The sequence below is a fragment of the Rosa rugosa genome, chromosome 1 (genome assembly GCF_958449725.1).
Source record: "Rosa rugosa chromosome 1, drRosRugo1.1, whole genome shotgun sequence".
Lineage (NCBI taxonomy): Eukaryota > Viridiplantae > Streptophyta > Magnoliopsida > Rosales > Rosaceae > Rosa > Rosa rugosa.
The window spans coordinates 2,228,765-2,251,970 of NC_084820.1; the positions used below are offsets into that span (position 1 = coordinate 2,228,765).

Here is a 23,206-nt window from a genome sequence, read left to right on the forward strand (position 1 = left end):
AGACTTTTAAACGTATCAATGTGATACCTGAACTTCTATTTTGTTGTCAATGTAGTACCTATGCCAACTTTCCGTCACGGTGCCGTTAATTCTGACCACGTGTGACACACGTGGGGTGCAAAATGGGGGCAAAAATGACTTTTTCACTCCATCAAATTCTGAATTAATTAATTCAAAATTAAAAATAAAAACTGAATAATTATTACATTAAAAATAAAAGTTGAATAAATTTTTTTGCTTTGTTCTATTACCCAATCCAATACACTCTGACCATGAATCAAAAACTAAAAATCAAAACTTCCCTGACCATGAAATTCAAAGAAACATATTCATGATCTTCTTCAATTTGGATTTGGATTTGGATTCTTTAGGAATATATTAGAGCTAATTCAAATTTCATTTGGATTTGGATACCCACTGAATCTCCTCCCAAAACTCCATCTCCAAATCTAGCCACGACCACTCCCACCTTAGTGACAACGATCAAGATTAAGTATTTGAACCTAGCAATTCTTCATGTTCATCCTCTTAAACCCAGCAAAAATGCCAAAAAAAAAAAATCCCAGCAATTGTTCATGTTCTTCAACCCATTCATGTTCATCTTCTTAAACCCAGCAAACCCATTTGAGCTTTCGAAAGAAGACTGATGATGGGATTGAGCTTCAATTTGGAATAAATCCATTCCAGCCATTAATCTCAAATTGAACCAACAATCAAGAGGGTGATTTTGGTGCCCTTCTCTGTGTGCAGAACGTGGCTGGGGGAGAAGAGATGAGAGAGACCAGCAGGAGGCCTCTTGAATCACTCTCACCCACCTACCTAAATTCAGATCCGGACAATTTGATCCAAACCAAGGTCGGTGAACAAGAACTATCACTCGGCCCTAAATTCGAACTCCATTCGAAATCTGACTTCAATCCCGCCGTCGCCCAACACGCCGCTTTAGCCCAATCCAACGCCAAGCCAGCAACTATGATCAGAACCCCGAGCGGTGGTCGGAGCCGCAATCCCGCTTTGAGTACCGTCAAAGTTTACAGAGAACCCAATCCATATCCAAACCCCAATCCCAATTTCAATTTCAATTTCAATTTCTTCCTCCAAAATGAAGAACAGATGATGGAGGTCAATGGAGTGCGCCGCCGATCCTTTCGTCGAGGTCAACTACGTCGGCGCCGTGTGCCTGAAATCGAGGAGTACTGAGGTGTTGTTGCTGGAGGAATCAGCGAGAGAAGTCACTCTTTTTAGAGAGTGGTTGATCGAGGGGAGAGGAAGAAGACGAGAGGTGGAGGGGTAAAAAAAATTAATTAAAAAAATTAAAGGTAAATAGATCCTTTTTATTAAAAATATTTAAAATGTTTTTATCAAAAAAAAAATATTTAAAATGTCAGTTATATGGGCAAATCAGTCTTTTTACCTTCATTTTGTACCTCACGTGCCTCACATGTGGTAAATTTAACGGAGCCGTGACGGAAACTTGACGTGGGTACAACATTGACAACAAAATAGAAGTCCAGGTATCACATTGATACATTTGAAAGTTCAGGTATCATTTTGACAGTCCTCAGAGTCTCCAGACACTGTTGGTGCATTTTTCCCTTATTGTTTTGTTCCCATAATTTGATGAAATAACTGTACATATTGTTTTGTTCTCATAATTTGATGGCACAACATTCAATAATCTTATTGTCATGCACGTAATAGAATGTTAAGTGGCAATGACTTGTTAAGTTAATTGAGCATTTTATCCACTTGTTTTTAGACGTGAAAAATTGGAATGAATGCAGTTATCTATCTTATACTTTCCACTACCCACGTCTCTCTTCCATAATTATCTCTCAATTTATTTTTTTGTTTATTTCTTTTGCTTCTTATTATAACTAGAAAAGGCAACCGCGCGATGCCGCGAGAATTGGATTTGTTAGTTGTTAATAATTTTTTATGTAGTGCTTAGTTGTTAAACAATTCTTTTTATAATTTTGATAAAAAATGTAATAGATCATAGTTACATAAGTTTGAGAAATACAATTTTAGATTGTAGCTTAAGCAGATTATGGTCGATTCATAAACAAAATGTCTATAGTGCAAGTTTTAATAAGCTGCTTGAACAGATTACACATTTGCAAGAACTACAATTACAAAAATATGATTAATGAAACTCTTCCATTTTTAAGATTAAAAAATAATAATAACTTATTTTAGGTATCATTTGTAGAAATTTACAAATACAAAACAAAATTGTTCTCCTATAAAAAAAATAAAATATTAAAAAAAAAACTGAAAAGATATGGTAAAATTGAAAAAAAAAAAAGATAGATTGTAATTTTAGTTAAAAGTTGGGGCAAAATCGTCATTCCACTGTTACATGAACAGTTGATAACAATGATCCGCTGGGAGGCAGATAGAGGGAAAAAAGACAGTGGCAGAGTTGTAAAAAAAATTCAAATGAGGGTAAAATTGTCTTTTTTCATGAATGAACAGTGATTATGGCAGCTTTGTATTTTTCCATAAATGCAAGGGCAAAATAGACTGTTCACTGTGCTTAGCACAGTGTAACAGTGCATTCATGCTTTATATATGTATAATTAGCCTTGTATTTGTTTGTTTTTATTAACCAATAGAGATAGTCCCTTGGGGGACATCCGATAAAATTGGAACTCAATAGAGATAATTAGGGTAGTTCAAAATTTAGTAAATCTTTTGAGAACTTTGCTTTATAGTAGTAGAGATAAACAGTTGCCCTAACTCTTGGCTATTACTGCGTTATCTTGTGGAGAGGTACACCAAGAGGGTCACTAGGCCTCAAGCTAGTCAACATAGATGCTTATGGATAGAGTGGTGTAGGTGTAGTTTTTAGATTTCATTTTGTTGCATTGTCCTTTAAAATATTTCCTTTCAGATTTTAGTCTTAAATAATTGAACAGTGGATGTAACTGAGTGATTTTCAGATCCCTCTAGCTTGACTTAATTATAAGGTCTTATAATTTTCATCAATGGAATATATCTTTCGTTCTCCTTAATAAATAAAAAAATAGAGATAAACAGCTTGATCCTGCTATAGCATGCATCAAGTAAGATTTCATTTTAGAGTTCAAGTATTTGGGAACAGCTAACATGTTAATCCAATCAGAGAAACAAATAAAGAGGAAGCTTAATAACACAATTTTCCCTGGTCAACCAAGATTATGATATGGTAAACTCCGGAATAGCATTAAACTATAGAGATCAACGGCTACGATCCCATATCCTATCTGCTACAGCACTCCCTAGATAATAATAATAAAATAAAAGGAAAACCCCATTACACCACAACGCTTACGTGGCCACAACACCCCTTACTTGTCCAACGCGGCGACCCCACTGCCTTGGCTACTAAGGAAAGAGAAGGTTCATATATTCCATCTCTCTCTCTCTCTCTCTCGCTCTCTCTGTGCAAATCGGAACAGCGATGCAGGAACCGGAGCTCCACGACCTCTCCGACGACGCCGATTACGCCGCGTCGCAGCAATACGTAAGCCTCTCTCTCTCTCTCTCTCTCTCTCTCTCGGATCACGCGCACTTGGAATTTCATCGTTTCTTCAACTGTTTTAATCGATTTGATTTTCAATTGCGATTGGAAATGTTAGGGCTCGGCGAGCATGATGCGAACCGATAGCGGCAAACACAGCTCTTCGAGCGAGCACGAAGGCGCCGAGGTCGTTTATACCAAGGATAATGTGACCATCCACCCCTCCATGCTCGCGTCGGAGAGGATTAGCGGACGATTGAGGCTAATCAAGCAAGGCTCTTCTCTGTTTATGGTGTGGATTGTTCGATTATGATCATTTGGCTATGAAATTGTTGTTGTTTTTGAAGAATTTTGTTTATGTATTTGGTTTTGGTGTGAATTGTAGACGTGGATTCCGTACAAGGGGCAAAACTCGAACGCTAGGGTTTCTGAGAAAGGTTCTGGAGCTTTGGACTTGGTTGATTGTTTAGTTTTTTTTACTTTTTTTTTTTTTTTTTTTTGATAATGTATTGATTTTGTTGAATTTGGTTTCTGGTTGTGGTGGTGTAGATAGAATTCTTTATACTATAAGGGGGGTGCCGTTGACAGAGGTTCGGTCCATTCGGCGCCACACTCCTGCACTTGGATGGCAGTACATTATCGTTGTTTTGGCAACTGGTAAAACAACTTGCACTTAATTTTCAATTTTGGCTACTGTTGGTTGATGGTCTGAGAATTATTTGGAATTTAAGAATTTGTACACGTATTAAAACATACCTTATAGAGGGTTAGCAGTAGTGGTTGGTATGTCCAATGTGATGAAATCTCAGACCATATTGCCAAGTTGGGAGTAGGTCTTCTAACTAGAAGAAACCAATGCATGCTCTAGCCCAAGATTCCATAGCCTTATAATTATAAATCTGTTAAACCATGAAATGAAAAGAGAAATATTAAGAGTATAGGAACCATTGTTTGTTTCTTATTCCACTTAGTTTCAGCTTCACTTTCACTAAACATACTCTATTAAGTTCATCATCAATTCAGTATTTCTCCTGGGTACCTCTGTTCTGCTAATTGATCTATTTAGGCTTCTATCTGAACCTATGTACTCTTCTATGTTTGTTTCTATTTCTGTTTATGGTCTGAAAGGAAGTTTTTTTCAGGACTTGCGTTTCCCCCTCTGTACTTCTACAATGGAGGAGTCAAGGAGTTCCTTGCTACAATAAAGCAGCATGTGTTTATAGTGAGGTTTGTTACTTTTTATTGGTATTGCTATATTTATCGTTTCTTTCCTTTTTTTTTTGGTTTCTCTGTTGCAGGTGTATTTTTGTGCTATACACGTAGTAGATCCATTTGTAGAACTACAAATTGAAGTAATTTATACCTGTGTGTGTGTGTGTGTGTGAGAGAGAGAGAGAGTGAGAGAAAGAGAGATTGAGAAAGGGTTATTTTTTTATATTATTATTTTTTTTTTTTAGCTGCTGGTATTTACTTTTTGCACTTGCGTAGTTTTCCAAATTCTATTTCGTGTAATCATTAATCGGATGAATTTTCCAGGTCAGCTGAGGATGCTAATGTATTTCTTGTGAATGATTTTCAAAATCCTCTGCAGGTATGCTTCCTACCAGCAATGTTTTCCAGCATGTACTTAGCTTGCTAACAGTTGTTACAAGGAAATTTTTTGTGTAAATTGATGCATAGTTATATCTCTGGCATATGTAAGAACGTGAGATGGAACATCTAATTTCTCTTTTATCAAGGACATAATAGTCTTAGTTAATTTAAAAGTACCAAAGTAAAACACAGGGATCTCTTACTTGGACCATATCTTGCTTTGCTGATATATTATTAACATTGTGATGTCTGACTGGCTTGCTTGCTCCCTGATCCCTTTCTCACCTATTTTTAAGCAAGAGTTTTTGGTTAACATTAACAACACGATGCTCTTAATACTGTATGGATTAAACTTAATTTTACAAACTTGATGACTGAGCCAAGCTGGAAATTGCAATCTTTTCTCATGATTTATTGGCTTTTTCAGAAAACTCTTTCATCTTTAGAGATACCAAGGGCTCTTTCTATTGGAAGTGAACCATCTACATCATTCTCAGTTGGCGAGTCCTCTGTAGATGAAAATCAGGAGAGAACAAGTGAGGATGTTCAGAATGATAATACAACAATTTCTCAATATAATGAGAGGCAAAGGCAAAAGAATTATGATCCTGCACGAGATCTCTCAATTCAAGTGTTGGAAAAATTCTCTCTGGTGACAAAATTTGCTCGAGAAACAACTTCGCAACTCTTCCGTGATGGCCATAGTAATGGATATGGTAGTATAGGAAGGAGAAGTAATAGCCTGTCTTCCCTTGATTACCCCTCTCAAAAGGCATCCGATGATTCGAACAAAGTCTCTGATAAAAGTCCGGTCCCCCAAGATCCACTGGAGGTAAACCTTCCGTTTTATTGATGTGTTGATTGAATTAGTGCATTCTGGGAAGCATCGTTGCAATTGTTGTCAATCTAATTGAACTCGAGGCAGTTTACTGTGGTTTGTCCAAAAAAAAAAAAAGGGGGGGGGGGGGGGGCAGATTTCTGTGGTGTTTCATAAAAATTCGTAGATAAAGGGTCTTAAGTCTTAACCCCCAAGGGATTCTATTTCTTTCCATTTTCTATATCCATTGTATTAACTATGTTTTCCTTTTTCTGTTTTTTTTTTTAATTGGCAGTTTGACAAGAATTCACTGGTATGGGGAAAACCACGACAGCCACCTTTGGAGTCTGCTGAGGTAAACCAACCTGTCTATTTTTCCCGCAGAGTTCCTCCTGACACTAGCTGTGAATTTTTATGCTCTAGATGGAAATGAAGGAAAGTTAGTAGTTTCAAATCTTGGAGTTAAATATTGTTATATAAGAAATAAAGACAAAAAACTATCATGACATTGGGATCCATATGTAATACCAGGCTTATCGGAAGTTTAATATTACATAGTTACTACTTATATTGATTGGAAGTAGTCTTTTGCTGTGAGCCCATTGGCTCAATTCCTTTTACCTCTGGCTACAATTTACTAATACATTTATCTTATGCACTATGGTGAACCATGTTAAGAGAAACAGTTTGAGTATAGTACTGGAGATGCTAGAAATGTGCTAATATTGTCATATTGCTTTGTGTAACTTTGATTTATTTTCTGCAGTGGTACACCTTCTTGGATTCTGAAGGGCGGATCATGGATTCAGAAGCTTTAAGAAAGAGAATATTTTATGGGGGAGTTGAGCACAAATTACGGAAGGAGGTTTGTATGTTGTTGTATTTTGGAAACTATAAGCTAAGTACTTTGTTTGATATTGCATCTTCTCAGTATTGTATTGTTAATAATGAATGTAGGTCTGGCCATTCTTGCTGGGATACCATGCATATGATTCAACATATGCAGAAAGGGAGTACCTTAAGGCAATGAAGAAGGCAGAGTTTGAGACAGTCAAGAAGCAGTGGCAGGTTTGTAAAAATATGTTGCAACCTTTCTAAGTTATCCTTCCCCACACCTCTCCTATTCCAAAATGTCTTTGCTGAGTATAAAGAAATAGCCTTCAATAAGTACTATTATGGTCCACTGTCGAAAGATTACCTCTTTTCTACACCTTCCTACCCACATTATGTAAAATATTGAATTGACACATGAATATAGATGTGTATATAGTAGAAACATATGGCTCTGTTCATGTAGCTAGGTTAGCAGATGTCAAGGCATGTAACAATTACTGCTAAATCTTGTAGGCAAGTATATCTTATGTGACATGTATAAATGTGTGTCTATACTATGTAATTTTTGTAGCGGTTCTATGTGGGATTAGATGCTCTCTCTCTCTCGCTCTCTCCACGTTCACAACTATCTTTGTTAAGCTTGATCAGGTAAGCTTAACATATGCATTTGTACTCTGCAGAGTATCTCCCCAGAGCAGGCAAGAAGGTTTACAAAATTCAGGGAGAGAAAAGGCCTTATTGACAAAGATGTGGTATGATGAAACTCACAGAACTTATTCTGAGATTTCAACTTCAAAAGATAAATACAATGCAGTTTTCAAGTCCAAAACTGTGAACTCTGTTCTATCTATTTTAGGTGAGGACCGACAGATCTATTTCCTTCTACGATGGGGATGATAATCCAAATGTGAATCTGTTGCATGACATATTGCTAACATACTCGTTTTACAACTTCGATCTTGGTTACTGTCAGGTGATGACTTCTTCTAATGACTTATTGCAGTTGGCTGCATAAAATTACTTTGTATTGATACATAAAAATGTTTTGCAGGGTATGAGTGATCTTCTGTCCCCAATATTGTTTGTACTGGGGGATGAGTCAGAATCATTTTGGTGTTTTGTTAAACTGATGGAGCGCCTTGGGCCCAATTTTAACCGTGACCAAAATGGCATGCACTCTCAACTTTTTGCCATAACTAAGGTCTCTCTCTCTCTCTCTCTCCCTCCCTCCCTCCCTCTCCATATATATATATATATATGTATCAGGACCGATCAAGGGCGGGCGTCCGCACTGTCGCTAAAGTGCGGACGTCGACGCAGCAGGCGGCGACGATGGCGCGGGGCTTGCAGGAGGGAGGCCGGAGGCGTCCCGGACCGTTCTGGGCACCATTCGAGGTCGGAGGAGGTCGGGCTTGCCCGTTTCTGGGCAGCCACCTCACCTGCAACTGCAGGTTCTGTGCAGCACCCAAAACCCGTCGCCGGCGACTCCACCCGACCGCAGACCCCTCCGCACGACCCCTGGCCTCCCTCCGGCGAGCCGCGCCGCGCCGTTGCCCGTCGATCGAGGCCGGAGCAGCGACGTCCGCACTTTTTCTGGGTTGCGGACGTCCTCTCTCGAACGGCTCCGATATATATATATATATATATATAGACACATATGTACATATATAAATACATACATATATGTGGCATGCATATCTATGCCATGCTAATGAAATAATGGATTTTGTTGTTAGTCTTTGTGGCACCATTTTTTTTTTTCCTTTTTCATTTAGGCTTACCTTAGATTGGAGGCCAGTCTGCTATTGGGTTCTTAAATGTGTGAATGAAGTTCTTGGTCGTATACATTACAACTTGCTTTGCCAGGCAGGCCGTAATTCTATGTTTTTAATCCCATATCTTTATTGTTGCAGTTGGTGGAGATGTTGGACAGCCCATTGCATAATTACTTTACGCAGCGTGACTGCTTGAATTACTTCTTTTGTTTCCGCTGGGTTCTGATACAGTTTAAAAGGTCAGGTTTTTTTATCTGCTAGTGAATTATTTTTTCTAGTGCACTCATTCATTCATGTAAGGATGCTGTGAGTTGTCTTTGCGCTCATAGGGTCAACTTTTGAGGATATTTCCAAACCACAACCTACCTTGTTGTAATTTATTTTTCTCAATCGGGAGAAAAAAAAAAAAAAAAAGAGCCTGCCTAGTTGCCATTCAGCCATTGGCCACCTTGCAGAGCCTTCTGGCTTCTGGCCTTTGGTTCAATATGTTTAGTGTTAAATGTTAAATAGTTTTGTGCAACATGGTTAGTGTTTTACAGTGTTGTTTAATTAACAGTTAATGCCAGGAGTAGCCAGTTGCTTCATGCACGTTTGACTTGTATAACAATTCATGATTAAGGTTCCTATTGACTGTTCATTGATAATATGTTTGTTCTGCTCTATGACAAACATGAATTGCATGTTAAATTGGTAATATCACTGTATTCTACTTTTTTCTTACTTTCCCTGATAAGAGTTTGATCACATATCTCTAGGGAATTTGAATTCGACAAGACATTGAGATTATGGGAGGTACTGTGGACACATTATCCATCTGAGCACCTGCACCTGTACGTGTGTGTTGCTATACTCAAACGATACCGTAGTAAGATAATTGGGGAGCAGATGGACTTCGACACTCTACTGAAGTTCATCAATGAACTGAGTGGTCAAATAAATCTTGATGCTGTTGTGAGGGATGCAGAAGCTCTGTGCATATGTGCTGGTGAGAACGGTGATGCTTGCATTCCACCTGGAACTCCACCCTCACTGCCTGTTGACGATGGTTTGCTGTACCCTCAACAAGAACTGGATGAGATATTGTAAATGTCTTTACTCAACCAATGATTTGCCCATCTTTAAACTTGATAGAAACACATTTTGCGGCATCACTAGATAATTGGTGCCTTGTCAGGACAATTAGTCTCTGTATCAGCAACTGTGGATTTTAAAACTTATGATATGTTCACGCTATGATACAATCATCTATTGGTGTCAATATATTTTCTTTCTTATATTTTCTAAATTACCGCCAAATGAGCTCGGTGTTGTGAGTTCACTGAGGTTTTGCTTAGAGAAGGTTGGAAAAGTGGATGATTGTAAGTTTATAACTGCAGAGGAAAAATATAGAGCACAAGATACCAGTGGATTCAATCTTTCTTCATCATCACTTATGGACTCAACTAGAAGTGTGGGGAATGAGGATCATTAGCAGATGATAATGGCATCATAACTGATGATTGCATTCCCTCACTAGTAGCAGTGGACGCACTGGTGCATCCAAATGCTGCTTCGAGCAAGAGAAAAGAATCCATATAGGCAATGAAAGGCTCGTCATCGAACACAAATGTCGACGACGATGTTGCATTGTTGTTTGTAATTGTAGGCAGGTAGTACTGAACCCAGCTGCTGCTTGGCGAATACTGATGGTCTATGTCTGCGTAGTCGAAATTCAAGCTCTGATCTGTGTTACTACTGTAGTCACCCATCCAGTATGGGTAACTTGTTGCTGTCATAGTGCTCATGATACTACTACTACTTTGATCGTCCTCTTTGCTGCTAATTCCATATTTCGGTTCCTCTTCACGAGTGATGCTTTCGGTCTTAGTTGTTTCAGTACTGCTGCTGATTTTGCTCCTTCTGTTACTACATTGGCAGTTGTCTTGATGGTGATGAGTATCGTCCGAGTAGTGGTCATGATCATTGGTTTTTCTTTTGCGGCCGCACCTGCCTCCAGGTGCCGGTGCGGGGCAGGAGCAGGCGGTGTTGTTCTTGTTCAAATGGGTATTCCAGTAGTTCTTCACTTCATTATCCGTTCGACCAGGAAGCCGACCAGCAATCAGTGACCAACTACACATAGTTAAATATAAACAAATTAAACCAATACTAAACTTTTAAGGTAATGAGATTTCATCAAGCACAAAACTGTTTGTATAGTCATCCACGAACCTCACAATAGTATCATTTTCGTTTGGTTTCAATTTTCGGGCGGCAATAGAAGTCTTAAAATTGCTATGACTGAATTATGAAGTAAAATAAAGTGTTCGAAGGGGATTACTGACCGGTTGCCAAGAAGCTTATGCATTCGGATAATGAGGTCTTCCTCCTCCTGGGACATGTCTCCACGTTTGATGTTGGGTCTCAAGTAGTTCTTCCATCTTAGCCTACAGCTCTTTCCACTCCGATTCAAACCTGATCGTGATAATTAGTCACTGATTATCAACTAGTACATGAAAAATGAGAAGTAATTAGCATAATGAACTAACCTGATCGCTTGGAAACAGTTGCCCAGTTTCCTTCACCATGAGTCTCCACGTACTTCTTCAAAATAAAGTCCTCCTCTGGCCTCCACAAGTTCTTCTTGTTCCAACTATTTGGTTGCTCTTGCTGCAAAGCTTTCACTCTTTTGTTTTCCATTAAAACTCTTACACACTACTACTCAATAGCTCTCTCTTTCTCTCTAAATTAAGTAATGAAGAGGAATGTGAGTGGGTGGTTCTATATATACACATAGATAATTACAGAACACCGACTGGTCTGAGGGCTAGTACTCGTGCATGGTTTTTTTTATGTATAGGACTACATTGAGCATTTGATCTGTGACTACGGGTTGGGGCCTGGTCTGGTATGAGGGGTCTGGGGTCCTATATAATTTTTGGTTCCCCCACACCCTACTTTAATTAGCTTTTGTTAACACCCCACGATTCGATCACTCAGTTCTGGAAAAGCAACCAAATGGTCCAAATCTATCTGCTCCCACTTTGAGTACGTACTTCCAATTCATTGGCTACTTAGATTTCAGAGAAAGTGAGAGGGAAATAGTTTAGCTTGATAGAAGATAACAGTAACTATGTTTGGCAATTCAGTTGAGTGCCTTCAACTATTATTTTCTTTGCAGTTTTACTTGGACTGCAGTTCAGAGGAAATGATCGATCAATATTGCATGTGAAGTTTATCAGATAAATACGGTTGATTCCTTTTGGAGACGCACGGGTGTTCCCCACTTTAAAAGCTTCATATTACCAAATCTCACGACTATGGTTTTTTTTTACTTTTTGCTTGCATCTGATTTTTCCTTTTTGTACGGTGCCAATGAATTTTATCAGTCACTGGATCTATAAGAATAAGAGATTTTAAGATCTCAAATTCTCTCCGGATGTATAAGATTGATAAATAGTGTAAAATTAAAGTTTAGCACAACGTAATTTGCAGCTTAATTTTCTGCCCAAAATTTGATAGCTAAACCCTAAATTCACGCTCTATATATATCCACATTATTTGATATAGAAATATTAGTACAACCGAACAAACAATTGATTGTAGCACTTGTATAGAAACAGGTCACCAACTCACCATCTACAGAAGCCAACCTTTGGCGTGAAAAATGTGGTGTTTCCTATGTACTAGTTTTCATTGCTTATGCAAGGTCCAAATCACACATAAAGGTAGGGATGGTATACTCATACAATGGACCCTGGCCAGTTTGGAATTGGAGGGGAAGCAGAATGACATGACGTTTGTGACTCTTGGTCTCAGCTCAGAAACCACATGCATGCACTCAAGTGTGTTCTTTCAAAACGTATCTCAATTATTTGCTCATAATCATAGCTACCTTTTCAGTTCCTTGCATTGCATTCAGCAACTTATTGGATTAATGTCTCCTTCGAGTAACAAAACAATCATGGCTGAAATCCAAGGAAGATTTTACCTTCACATGCATGTTCCTTATCTTAATCATGCAATGCTTTTACCGAATTGGCCATCCAATATTTGACCTCCTAGTCTTTTTCCCAGAAAGCCAGAAAGGTGCATAGCCATTAACTAAGCATATATGGAGTGTTCATCAACTCTTTTGGTTCAATATTTCCACCTCGAATCCTACATTGCATTCTGAAACACATCAGCTGCTCCAAACTGTTTATACCTACACTAGCAAGCTAGTTCCCTACATCACCAAGCATAATTAACACCCTCTTTGGGACACCCACAAGCCATGGAGAGACCCAACCGCTACTTGCATCTTGTAGCCCTATGTTCAAGCTACGCTACGGTATCCAGAAGTCCCAAATCCGCCGCCGGGAAGCCACCTTTCCGGCCTTGCCAAGTTGCCTCCGCAACTAGGCATTTCTAACTAGAATAGTTGTTTGCTTGTCCCACATCGAAAACCATGTAAAGGAGATGGCTTCCTTCACCTATAAAAGGAATGCCTCCTCCCACTTAAACCCAATCCAATTCATACATCCCATTACATCTCATGTAATCCCTTTGGGCCGCAAGGACCGAACACACTAGTTAAACATTCAAGTGGACGTAGTCTCCCGCTCATGCGGAAGCGAACCACTATACTTCTTGTGTCGTTCTCTCTCTTTAAAGCTAACTAGAGACCCCTCGGTCACTAACGTTAACATTGGCGCCGTCTGTGGGAAGCCGACACACAAAGGCTTCGTCACGTACCATGAACTTCGGTAAACATCAAATTAGGGCAGGTCAACGCCCAACTCAAAAGGTCAACGCTGACCTACAAAAAAAAAAAAAAAAACAAAATTATGCGCTAACTACTCTGGACACCCAGAAAACTTCTCTGGGCACCCAGGCACCAAACTGCAATCATCATCGGCGGCTCCGCTCCGCCAGCCCAGCCTAGAGCAGGCATGCCAGCACCCATTGCCAGCACGCCAGCGGCAAGTGCCAGCATCAGCGCCACCACAGCGCAGGCTCCGCACCGCCAGCAACCCCTACCGTTAGGGTTCAAATTGCAGGGTGACTCCAAACATTGGCGTTAATATCGCAAGCAGGCCTAGTGGTTCGCTCGTCACCCAGCACCTGTCGCTCATCACCCAGCGGTTCTTGAATCGCCTGTGGACTACAAACGTCAAGCATCAGTTCCAGCACCGACAGCCCAGCCCTAGCGGCTAACGCTCGCCAAGCTTGTCCAGAGGTCCAGGTCTGGCCAAGACTCCACCGGCCAAGTGCTCCGCCGAGCACCATGCTCTGCTCCGCTGGACAACCCGCTAGCTATCCTCCGCCGAACTTTGAGCCTCCGCCGAGCTCAAAGTCGGCCACCTCAGCTGAGCTCTAGGCCTCCGCCGAGCCTCCGCTAGTAGGACAAGCCTCCGCTGAGCACCGAGACAGCCCCTATGCCAAGGTCCCTCCGCCGACCGTCATCCACTCCGCTGGACAAAATCTCCACTCCGCCGTCCAAGAGCTCCGCTGGCAGACATCCGCTAACCACGCTCCGCTCCTCCAGCCTCATCACCGCAGAGCGGCACCACTGGAAGTTCACCACCGACCTTCGAACTTCATCGCCGAGCGGCACCGCTGGAAGTTCGCCACCGAACTTTGAGCTTCACCGCTGAGCTAGTTCTCCACCAAGCTTCCATATCAGCACCCAGCTCCGCTGCTCCGCCGAACTCAAAACCTCCGCTGAGCTCCGAGTTCCGCCGGCCTTCTTCCTCCGCTGACGAGTTTTCTCCGCCGGACTTCTTAGCTAGCACAGATTTCTCCTCCGCCAGACATCCTCTGCCGGACAACCTCCGCTGAACGTCCTCCGCCGGACAACCTCCGCTGGACGTCCACTGCTGGACATCCTCCGCTAGCTTCCGGTGGACAACCTCAGCTAGCCATCCACCTTCGCTGGACGTCCGCCGCTCGCTATCCACCTCCGCTAGACATCCTCTGCCGGACAACCTCCGCTGGACATTTTCTGCCGGACAACCTCCGCTGGACATTTTCCGCCGGACAACCTCCGCTGGACATCCTCTGCTAGCCAACCTCCGCTGGCCATCCACCGCTGGACATCCTCCGCTGGCCATCCATCACTGGCCACCATCCACTGGACATCCTCCGCTAGCCAACCAAAGCGATGGAGCGTCATGCTTGGACAACTCCAACATGATTTGGGTACTTACGGTGATTCCAACTCCAACTCGCTCTAAATCGGCATAAGATAAGTAACTTTATCTTATCTTTTACGCTCTTACAATTTGAGCTACCGCTGATGCCATGACTATGCATGTCTCTATAACCCTTAAGCATGCCTACAAAATGTTATTAGCAACTTTCCTACAAGTACATGCTACACACATACATGCTTAAATTCACTTTCATGTGACATTCATCTAGAACCTTGTGACACTTATAGCTCAATTAAACATGCTCGGATAAACGCTTGCGAAACGGTTACGACTCGCTTGGGTATCAAAGCATGGCCGCGACTCGCTTGGGCTACGCCCCGCACGCTCGTACAGCGCCTACACCCAACTCGCTCGAACACCTAACTCGCTCCACTTTTAACATGCTTTAGTTGCGCTCTCGGTTCACAATGCTTCATACATGTGGTCTAGCCTCCGGGCACCACACTTTTTCATGTTTTCTTACATATGATCTAGCCTCCGGGCTCCACGAGTCTATGGTCTGCGACCTACCGCCATGCGGCAGGGCGACGCCCCATTATCTCATGCACTTCATACATTAGTGCACCTCCGATGTAACTACATATACGAATTTTTGTCTTTTGTGATACAGGATAGCGAGTCCCTTCTTGCTTGCGGAGCTCGGGGACTTGTAGGGGCCGTGCGCCTCTCGGGTATTACTTATGCTTGATGACTTCATGATTTGAACTCCCCAACCAAGAAGCTACTCTTACTCGGGGACTTCGGGGACTTGTTTATACCTACACTAGCAAGCTAGTTCCCTACATCACCAAGCATAATTAACACCCTCTTTGGGACACCCACAAGCCATGGAGAGACCCAACCGCTACTTGCATCTTGTAGCCCTATGTTCAAGCTACGCTACGGTATCCAGAAATCCCAAATCCGCCGCCGAGAAGCCACTTTTCCGGCCTTGCCAAGTTGCCTCCGCAACTAGGCATTTCTAACTGGAATAGTTGTTTGCTTGTCCCACATCGAAAACCATGTAAAGGAGATGGCTTCCTTCACCTATAAAAGGAATGCCTCCTCCCACTTAAACCCAATCTAATTCATACATCCCATTACATCTCATGTAATCCCTTTGGGCCGCAAGGACCGAACACACTAGTTAAACATTCAAGTGGACGTAGTCTCCTGCTCATGCGGAGGCGAACCACTATACTTCTTGTGTCGTTCTCTCTCTTTAAAGCTAACTAGAGACCCCTCGGTCACTAACGTTAACACAAACTTATTAGTTATTCCGAAAAAGAAAAGCTCAAACCTAATTAGCAAATTGATCGAGACAGAATCGCACATTGGGTTTATTAAGAATAATAATTGCAAGGTTGTTGTTTGAAATTTCTCGCTCGTATTTGTTCAAACATAACATGCATTTACTTTGGTCCTTACTAGTAGTGCATTATTCTCTCTTCTGTAGCAATTTTTGCTTTAATTCTCAGAGTCATTATCAGCACGTAAAGTTCTCCACCATTTCTTGTCCTTAAGTTCGATTCTCCGTGCAGGAAATAAACAAATTAATCCGACGAGGGATAGAAAATGACAAGTTTGTGTGAGAGCATACAATCCATAGTTAGGGTTATTTTGCTTCAAATTGCATGGTGGATTTCCTTTATGGAGGGCCATGAAAGCTAGCTGCAATCAAATCGTTATTGTCGATTTCAGACATGTATCTCTGCTCTCTCAAAAGAATGGAATGCTTTAGGAATCAACTAGTAAAATATTCGTTTGATGTGATTCTCAAGTAAAGTTGCATGATTACAGAAGTTATATATGAAGAACTATTTTTATTTCCAAATTCAAATTCAGAAAAGAAACATGTCTGGTAGGTTTCCGAAAAATAACAGGCCGGGATTGGTGTTTCCGATAGAGTTATTATGTTATTTTCGAGCTCTGTTTTTCTTTAAATTTTGTATAAGCTTTTCGTGTGAATTATTTTTGTGCAAATGCACGAATTTCAAAATCTGCATTATGCAGCAGATAGATAGCTAGAGTCACACAGTCACACTTTTAAGCTGGCATATATGTTGGAGTTTCCGAATGCAGATTACGATTCCTTCATCACCATCGACCCCATTATTTGCACAATCATATATCACCTTTCTTCTCTTTATCGTGAATCACATAAGTTAATAACGTACTATATCCTACACGTACCAGCTGCAAAGTAAAAGCAAAGCCTTCAATATTCTAGCAAGTATATCGATCAAAACCCCACCTCCTGAGTCCTGCATGCCTCTGCAAAATGAGCTTGTTAGTGGCCAGTCCATCCCCCAAAGTTCCCGGTTACATTACCCATTACATGACAATTCAAAATCAAACTTTTTGGTTCCATGATACAAATGGAGTATCTTCCTTGGATTCTCTCTTTTCAGTATGATCAATATGTAAAAAAAAAGATAAAAAAATGCTTATTAATGTCCAAGAAAATTGATGTATATTGATATATTCTTGTCACACTTTGGGGTCATTGTCTCTGATTATTCTTGCTCAATTAGCACTCACTAGACCCTACTACTAAACCTCTTTTTGTTACAATGTGGTACACGACTGTACGCTTAAAAAAGAAGACCTTCAGTACTATAATCACTCTAGACCGAGAGTGAGCTTTGAACCGAAGGACTACCATGATCCACAAAACACTTCCTCCAGCTAAATATAGGCGGCGGATTTCCATACGCAAAAGTGTCTAGAAATATAAGGACAAGGCTGTGTTAGGGTTTTTTCGATTTTAGGCTACTCCAAAAACGTCTCCTAACTGGAGTAGAGCGAGTTCAACAACCACAGGCAATCCCTAGCTCAATAATTCAATGTATTAGGACTTTAGGAGGATAACACTCTTGCAAATGAATGAAATGATTCATTAACAAGTGTGATACACACAATTTGGACTGAAAGGTCGGAAACTTGGGCTAAAAATAATTGAATAGGTGTTATGGGCCAATTGGGTAATAGATGAAAGTAAAAGGTTTTATGGCCCATAATGGCATCTGATTTAGACACCCAACATCTGATTCATAAACTGGCATTTGCCACCTATATATATTTATGAGGGAAAATGATTTGTGGCCTCAATGAGGAGAAATTTTTAGGTGCTCCCGTCAAACCACCTTGGATTGCCAAGTGGTTTGACGCACCAATGAAAATTTGACATGTGGTTTCCACTAAAACCTAATTAACTCAGTCATTTGTTAAAAAGACCATTCAAGGCTTTTACTCTTTGCTTCGTTCTTCATGATCGTCCAGAATTCCAGATCCTGCTAATGAAAATTTTTCTCGAACTCTATATCCCATCAACACTATCATCAAGATCCTCCTCCTACACTTGCCCTATCCTTAAAAAGCCATTGGATTATACTCTTAAGATTGGAAATTCTAATTGTAATGATTTGAATTCAAATACTTGATGATTAATTATTATAAAGCAAGATCGATCAAACCTATGGATATAGCCTCGGTGAAATCCTCGGCACTGATGACCAAAGCTTTTGGCTAGAAAAATCAATTAGATTACATAGATTGACCTCTCATATCCAAAAACTCCTGAATCCAGTAAGTTTTTGAAGGATTGCAACTGTTCCAATTAAATTCCAAATACAATTCAGATTTGAAGGACCCAATTAATATTGAGGGACATATAACATATTTTAAGATTAATTGGTTCAATCTCCCAACATTGGTTATAGTTGCAGAAGACAGTTCTGCAAATTATGGATAATGATGAGGTTGGAGGATGAAGACGAAAAGATAATGAATAAAAGACCATTCAAGGAGGACCCGAAATGGTCTTTTCCCAAATAGGGAGAAAGAGTTTACATTTTTATTCAATAAATTGAAAACCACGTGTCAATGTCTGATTGATTCGTCAAACCAGGTCAAATGCCAGCATGGACTGACGGGAGCACTCAAAAAATTTCTCCTCAAGGAGGCCTAAGATTTGTGGCCTCAATCTTAGGTGTCATGCCATGTCATCTACACAAATCACTTATTTGTCAAATCATGTCATGTAATTCTTGAGAAAAAGACCATCTTATCCTTCCAAAATCTAATGACTCTAAATTATTTTGGCTTTCTTCTAAAAAAAAAAAATTGGCTTTTTTTCTTTACACTCATGCTTAGATTTAAACAACAATTTTTTTTCTTCGATAAAGAGTAGAAAAAATTTGATATAATTCAGTCAATAGATTTGCACGTACATTCGATTAATAGATTTGTATAATACATGTATATGAATTCAACCTTTGTTGGGTTCCTGCAAATTTTGAAAATATAATGTGAAAAATACATATTCATATGATTGTATTTATTCTTTTGTTCATTGTTTTCTCTTTATGTAGCTATGGTTTAAACGTTAGATCTGAATTTATTATTTTTTGTTTGTCTTTTCCTTATATTTAGATTGTAGATGTTAATTAATGGCTGCTAACGTGTAATTTTTTCTTACCTCTTAATTTAGACATAAGTATTTCCCAAATTCAATTGGGATATTGACCATTTACACAATTTAACATCTATTTCTTGACACATAATTCAATATATTAATGCCATTTGGGAAGAAAAATTAAATGAAAGAATTTAATTAAATGAAGAAAAATATTGATCAAAGAATTTGTAAACATATCTCTTAAATTAATATATAATTAATAGTTGATATTTTTTTGTCACCTAATTAAATTCATTAATGTAATTGATTCACCCCCTAACATCTGAAAGGAAATGTAAAAGGGTAAAGTTGGTGTTGAAATAGTATGATGTGGTAAAATATATTATATGAAATTGAAAATAAATTTTTATTTACTTACATGACATGACACCTAGGATTTGAGACCACAAATCTTATGCCTCATTGAGGCTCCATATCATTGCCCATTTATGAGATACCAGCAATAATGCAATATATTAACTACACAACAAGAAATCCAGCCTTGTTGGTATGATCACCTTGGCTGGAATTCAAGTCATACTGACAGATACTATCTGCATTTAGTTTCTGGTCTATTTCCCACCAACAGACCATGACAAGCACAGAAAAGAAATGAAGGAGCAGTAAGAAAATGATTATTTCCTCGCTTTTTCGTTGCTAATAGTAATTAGTGAGGAACTTTGCTTAGAAGAAAACTCACTCTCACTTGATTGCTTATCATCCTAAACCCGACAATGAGGATTCAAAGTCTTACCAAGAAACCAACAAATTCATACGGAGGAAGAAATTATAAGATGGCATCTTTCTTTTTGAAGCTGTGGACTGCAGAGTGCAGCAAAAGTAAATGTCTTGTTGAAGTTGGACCTAGTTGCCTTACCAAAACTAAACCAGACATGATAATTAACTGGGTTGAAAAGCTTATTAAACAATCTGCTTCTTTTTTCTTGACATATGATGCCTATTTTTGACTTTCTGCAGCAATATTTGTTCGCTTTACAAGCAAAAGATCGATCGAAACTTCTTTTTCTTAATAATTTGACCAAATCTGTATTTGTAAAATCCAATTGTTCATACTTTTTGCAACTTAAGACGTATTATATATAGTAGCTAGTATGATGAGTAAATTGCACTCACATTATGAGAGTCGTTTAAAAATGTTCAAGATGATAGAAAACTAGTTTTTTTTTTTTTTTTACTTTGTTAAAGGAAATCCAAAGGCTTCCTAGACCCAAGATAAACCCCTTCGGCGCATGTGAAATGCTCCAATTGTGCATTGCAGCACAGTGCTTGACCACTTTGAGTCTTTGACAGCTTCGGGGTTCAAACCTAGGTTGGGGAGCACACCCAACTAGACAAGAACCACTAGGCCACTTGCAGTGGTTAGAAAACTAGTCGTTTGAGTGGCCCTAAAGTTGACACAATTTGATGCATGAGAGCAACACCATTCCATTGATTTTGATCCAACAATTACTACTTGAACATATTCCCACGTGAATTGAAGTCTAAAAGAATAATAAAGAACTAGATCTTCTGGAGGATTTATGGCCAACAGGAAAGGGTGGAGAACAAAAAATCCGGATAGAGATGAATCTTTTCAATCTTGATTTACTTGTCCTCGAATTCAAAGTCGTGATCATAAGACAAAGCAATATCTGACTATTGTTCCATAAATATATAGTTTGTCCCCCCAGCTTCCCAACCCCCCCCCCCCCCCCTACTATATAGTATTTTGAACAAGCTTCTTGCCTAGATATAGATACTTTTCAAAATTGATTTGAATTAGATTTTCGATCACTTTCATTCTTTATCTATTCGCCAAATTCCAATTTGACGCCTGAAAATTGTGCTTAAATTAAAGAATGCCTTTTATTAAACACGTGTTTTGCATGTGCATTATAGAGCTTTTTCCTCCTATGGTTATTCAAGGAAGGAAATTTTTCCGATGAAGAATTTTTCATCATAATAATAGTCCACAAATTAAAGAAAAAAAAACATTTTCAAGTCTTATGATCACGACTGTGAAGTCAAGGACTGTTAATCAAAATTTGCAAATATGGTTCATACGATAAGTATTTCATTATCACTACTTTGAAGTCAAGGACAAGTAAAAAATATTACAAGTGAGTAATCTTTATAAATGTGATTCACACGGTAAGTATTTCGTGACAAGCAGTGCCAGATCAACTGAATGGTCAATAATAGTGATGGCACCCTTCAAATTTAAATAGATGGTCGATATAATTGATGGAACTCGTAATTTATTTTATTTTATATTCTTATACTTTATATGTCGATTCTATAATTTTAATTTTTTGTCTTACCTCCGAACAGCTAATACTATTTAAAAATCATGATGTTTGTTTTTTCTTAATTAGCTAAACCAGACACTCACACATGAGTTTTCTCTTTAACGACATTCAATTTATGAGGTGATGTGAGCAAATCACACATACATCACATTCATGTTCAGTTCATACCCGTGAAATGTGTCCAGGGAGAGCGAGATAAGAAAGGATTGGATCGGATCGTATGATTTCACACTTCCAAAGAAGGGGACCTCTTTCACAGACAAAGTCTTCAATACTCCCTTTCCAACCCCATTGATCGTCTAAAGTTTGGCCTTTGCCATATAAACCCTAGCGATCAAATCAAATCAGTGGTCACACACACGTACACGTACTCTTAATCCTCGTGGTTTGGACCATCAGACACATGGTCTAGCTTAGCTGTTTGAACCCTTAAATGGTTCCATGCATGCATTAGAATATATAACTAAGATCGATATCATACTAAACTAAGCTGCCGGCCAGGGCAGTCCAAGTTCTTAGATAATGACGTCTGATAGGGGGTTAATTGTTCGAATGTGGGCGGCACCTTCTCAGTCTCGTCGCCTCGTGCGGCTGTCTTGGTCCAGCCTCACATGTCCTTGCCGGCGAGTCACGTGACATCCCCGACGACTGACCCTAGTTTTGCTTCTATGCTTCTTCAATCATATGGAGGCTGAGAGCAATGGCGGAGATATGATTTTAAAATAGAGTAAGTTAAAAAAAAATTAATAAAAATTTACTAATGCTTAATTAAATTTTTTTTTTCCTAAGTTTTACTAGTAACATGTTTTATTCTTTCCTTAAATTAAACCACATCATATATTAATTACATATTAAATAATCAAATAGCTAACTGATCTAAAAAATCAACATTATAACATTTGATAGAAATTCAATAACAAAAGTCTAAGACAAAAGAACATATCTACTCAAATTTTATCTTGTGCTCTTGAATAAAACCAAAAATTTTTAATTATTAAATTTTATCATAATTCTCAGCCAACTCTTATTATGACCTAATTTACCTAAAAAGAGCAAGCTTTTTATACGAATATGTCTATCAAAAGCATAATAGAAACTAAAACACAATCAAATACTTCAAGCAAAGAAATAACATAGATATGACCCAAAAAAATTAACATATGGGCTAACTTTAGAAATTTAAGGTGGGCTATTTTTTAATATTTGATTTTTTTAAACTAAAATTAAGTTATAAATTAATAGGACTGGGCATAAACCGGTTTTTCTAACCGCACCGACCGAACCGAACCGATTTTTCCAGTTCGGTAACCGAATTGTGATCAAAACGACGTCGTTTTGGAAGAGAACCGCACCGAACCGCTTCACTGCGGTGCGGTTTCGGTTCATGGCTGCGAACCGCCCGCATTGAACCGCACCGGACCGAATTATTATTATTATATATATATAATTATTTTTAATGATTTATATATATATATATATATATAATATCATTAAGTTACCCTAGCTTAGCAGATCGCCGTTTCCTTCATTTTTCATTTTTTCCCTCATCTTTCGATCTCTCCATCATCGCTCACAGTGTGAGCCTCACACAACTACCACCACCGCCGGTTTTTCAATCGAAACTGACCCATCGAGAAGGCCTGAAGATCCGGCGATCGAGAAGGCACGACAGTTACCTAATCGAAAAGAGGACACGACAGTTACCTAATCGAGAAGGCCTGAAGATCCGGCGATCGTGAGCGGCGGAGTTACGGTGGTCTAC

General features: G+C 39.3%; 2 protein-coding genes across 2 annotated transcripts; one reads left to right on the forward strand and one right to left on the reverse strand.

Annotated features, from left to right (window-relative positions):
* Positions 1–3,354: 3,354 nt before the first annotated feature.
* On the forward strand, positions 3,355–9,800 carry LOC133709864 (uncharacterized). Its single transcript, XM_062135800.1, has 15 exons — positions 3,355–3,508; positions 3,624–3,797; positions 3,891–3,942; positions 4,055–4,162; positions 4,648–4,732; positions 5,042–5,096; positions 5,526–5,930; positions 6,211–6,270; positions 6,682–6,780; positions 6,873–6,983; positions 7,430–7,501; positions 7,606–7,722; positions 7,801–7,950; positions 8,663–8,763; positions 9,280–9,800. The coding sequence occupies exons 1-15, from the start codon at positions 3,446–3,448 to the stop codon at positions 9,608–9,610; spliced, it is 1,983 nt and encodes a 660-aa protein (XP_061991784.1). The 5' UTR covers positions 3,355–3,445; the 3' UTR covers positions 9,611–9,800.
* Positions 9,801–9,938: 138 nt separating this feature from the next.
* LOC133709874 (transcription factor MYB57-like) lies at positions 9,939–11,426 on the reverse strand. The gene is made up of 3 exons (XM_062135812.1): positions 11,050–11,426; positions 10,846–10,975; positions 9,939–10,633 (listed from the first exon to the last, which is right to left on the reverse strand). The coding sequence occupies exons 1-3, from the start codon at positions 11,198–11,200 to the stop codon at positions 9,967–9,969; spliced, it is 948 nt and encodes a 315-aa protein (XP_061991796.1). The 5' UTR covers positions 11,201–11,426; the 3' UTR covers positions 9,939–9,966.
* Between the last annotated feature and the right edge of the window lie 11,780 nt (positions 11,427–23,206).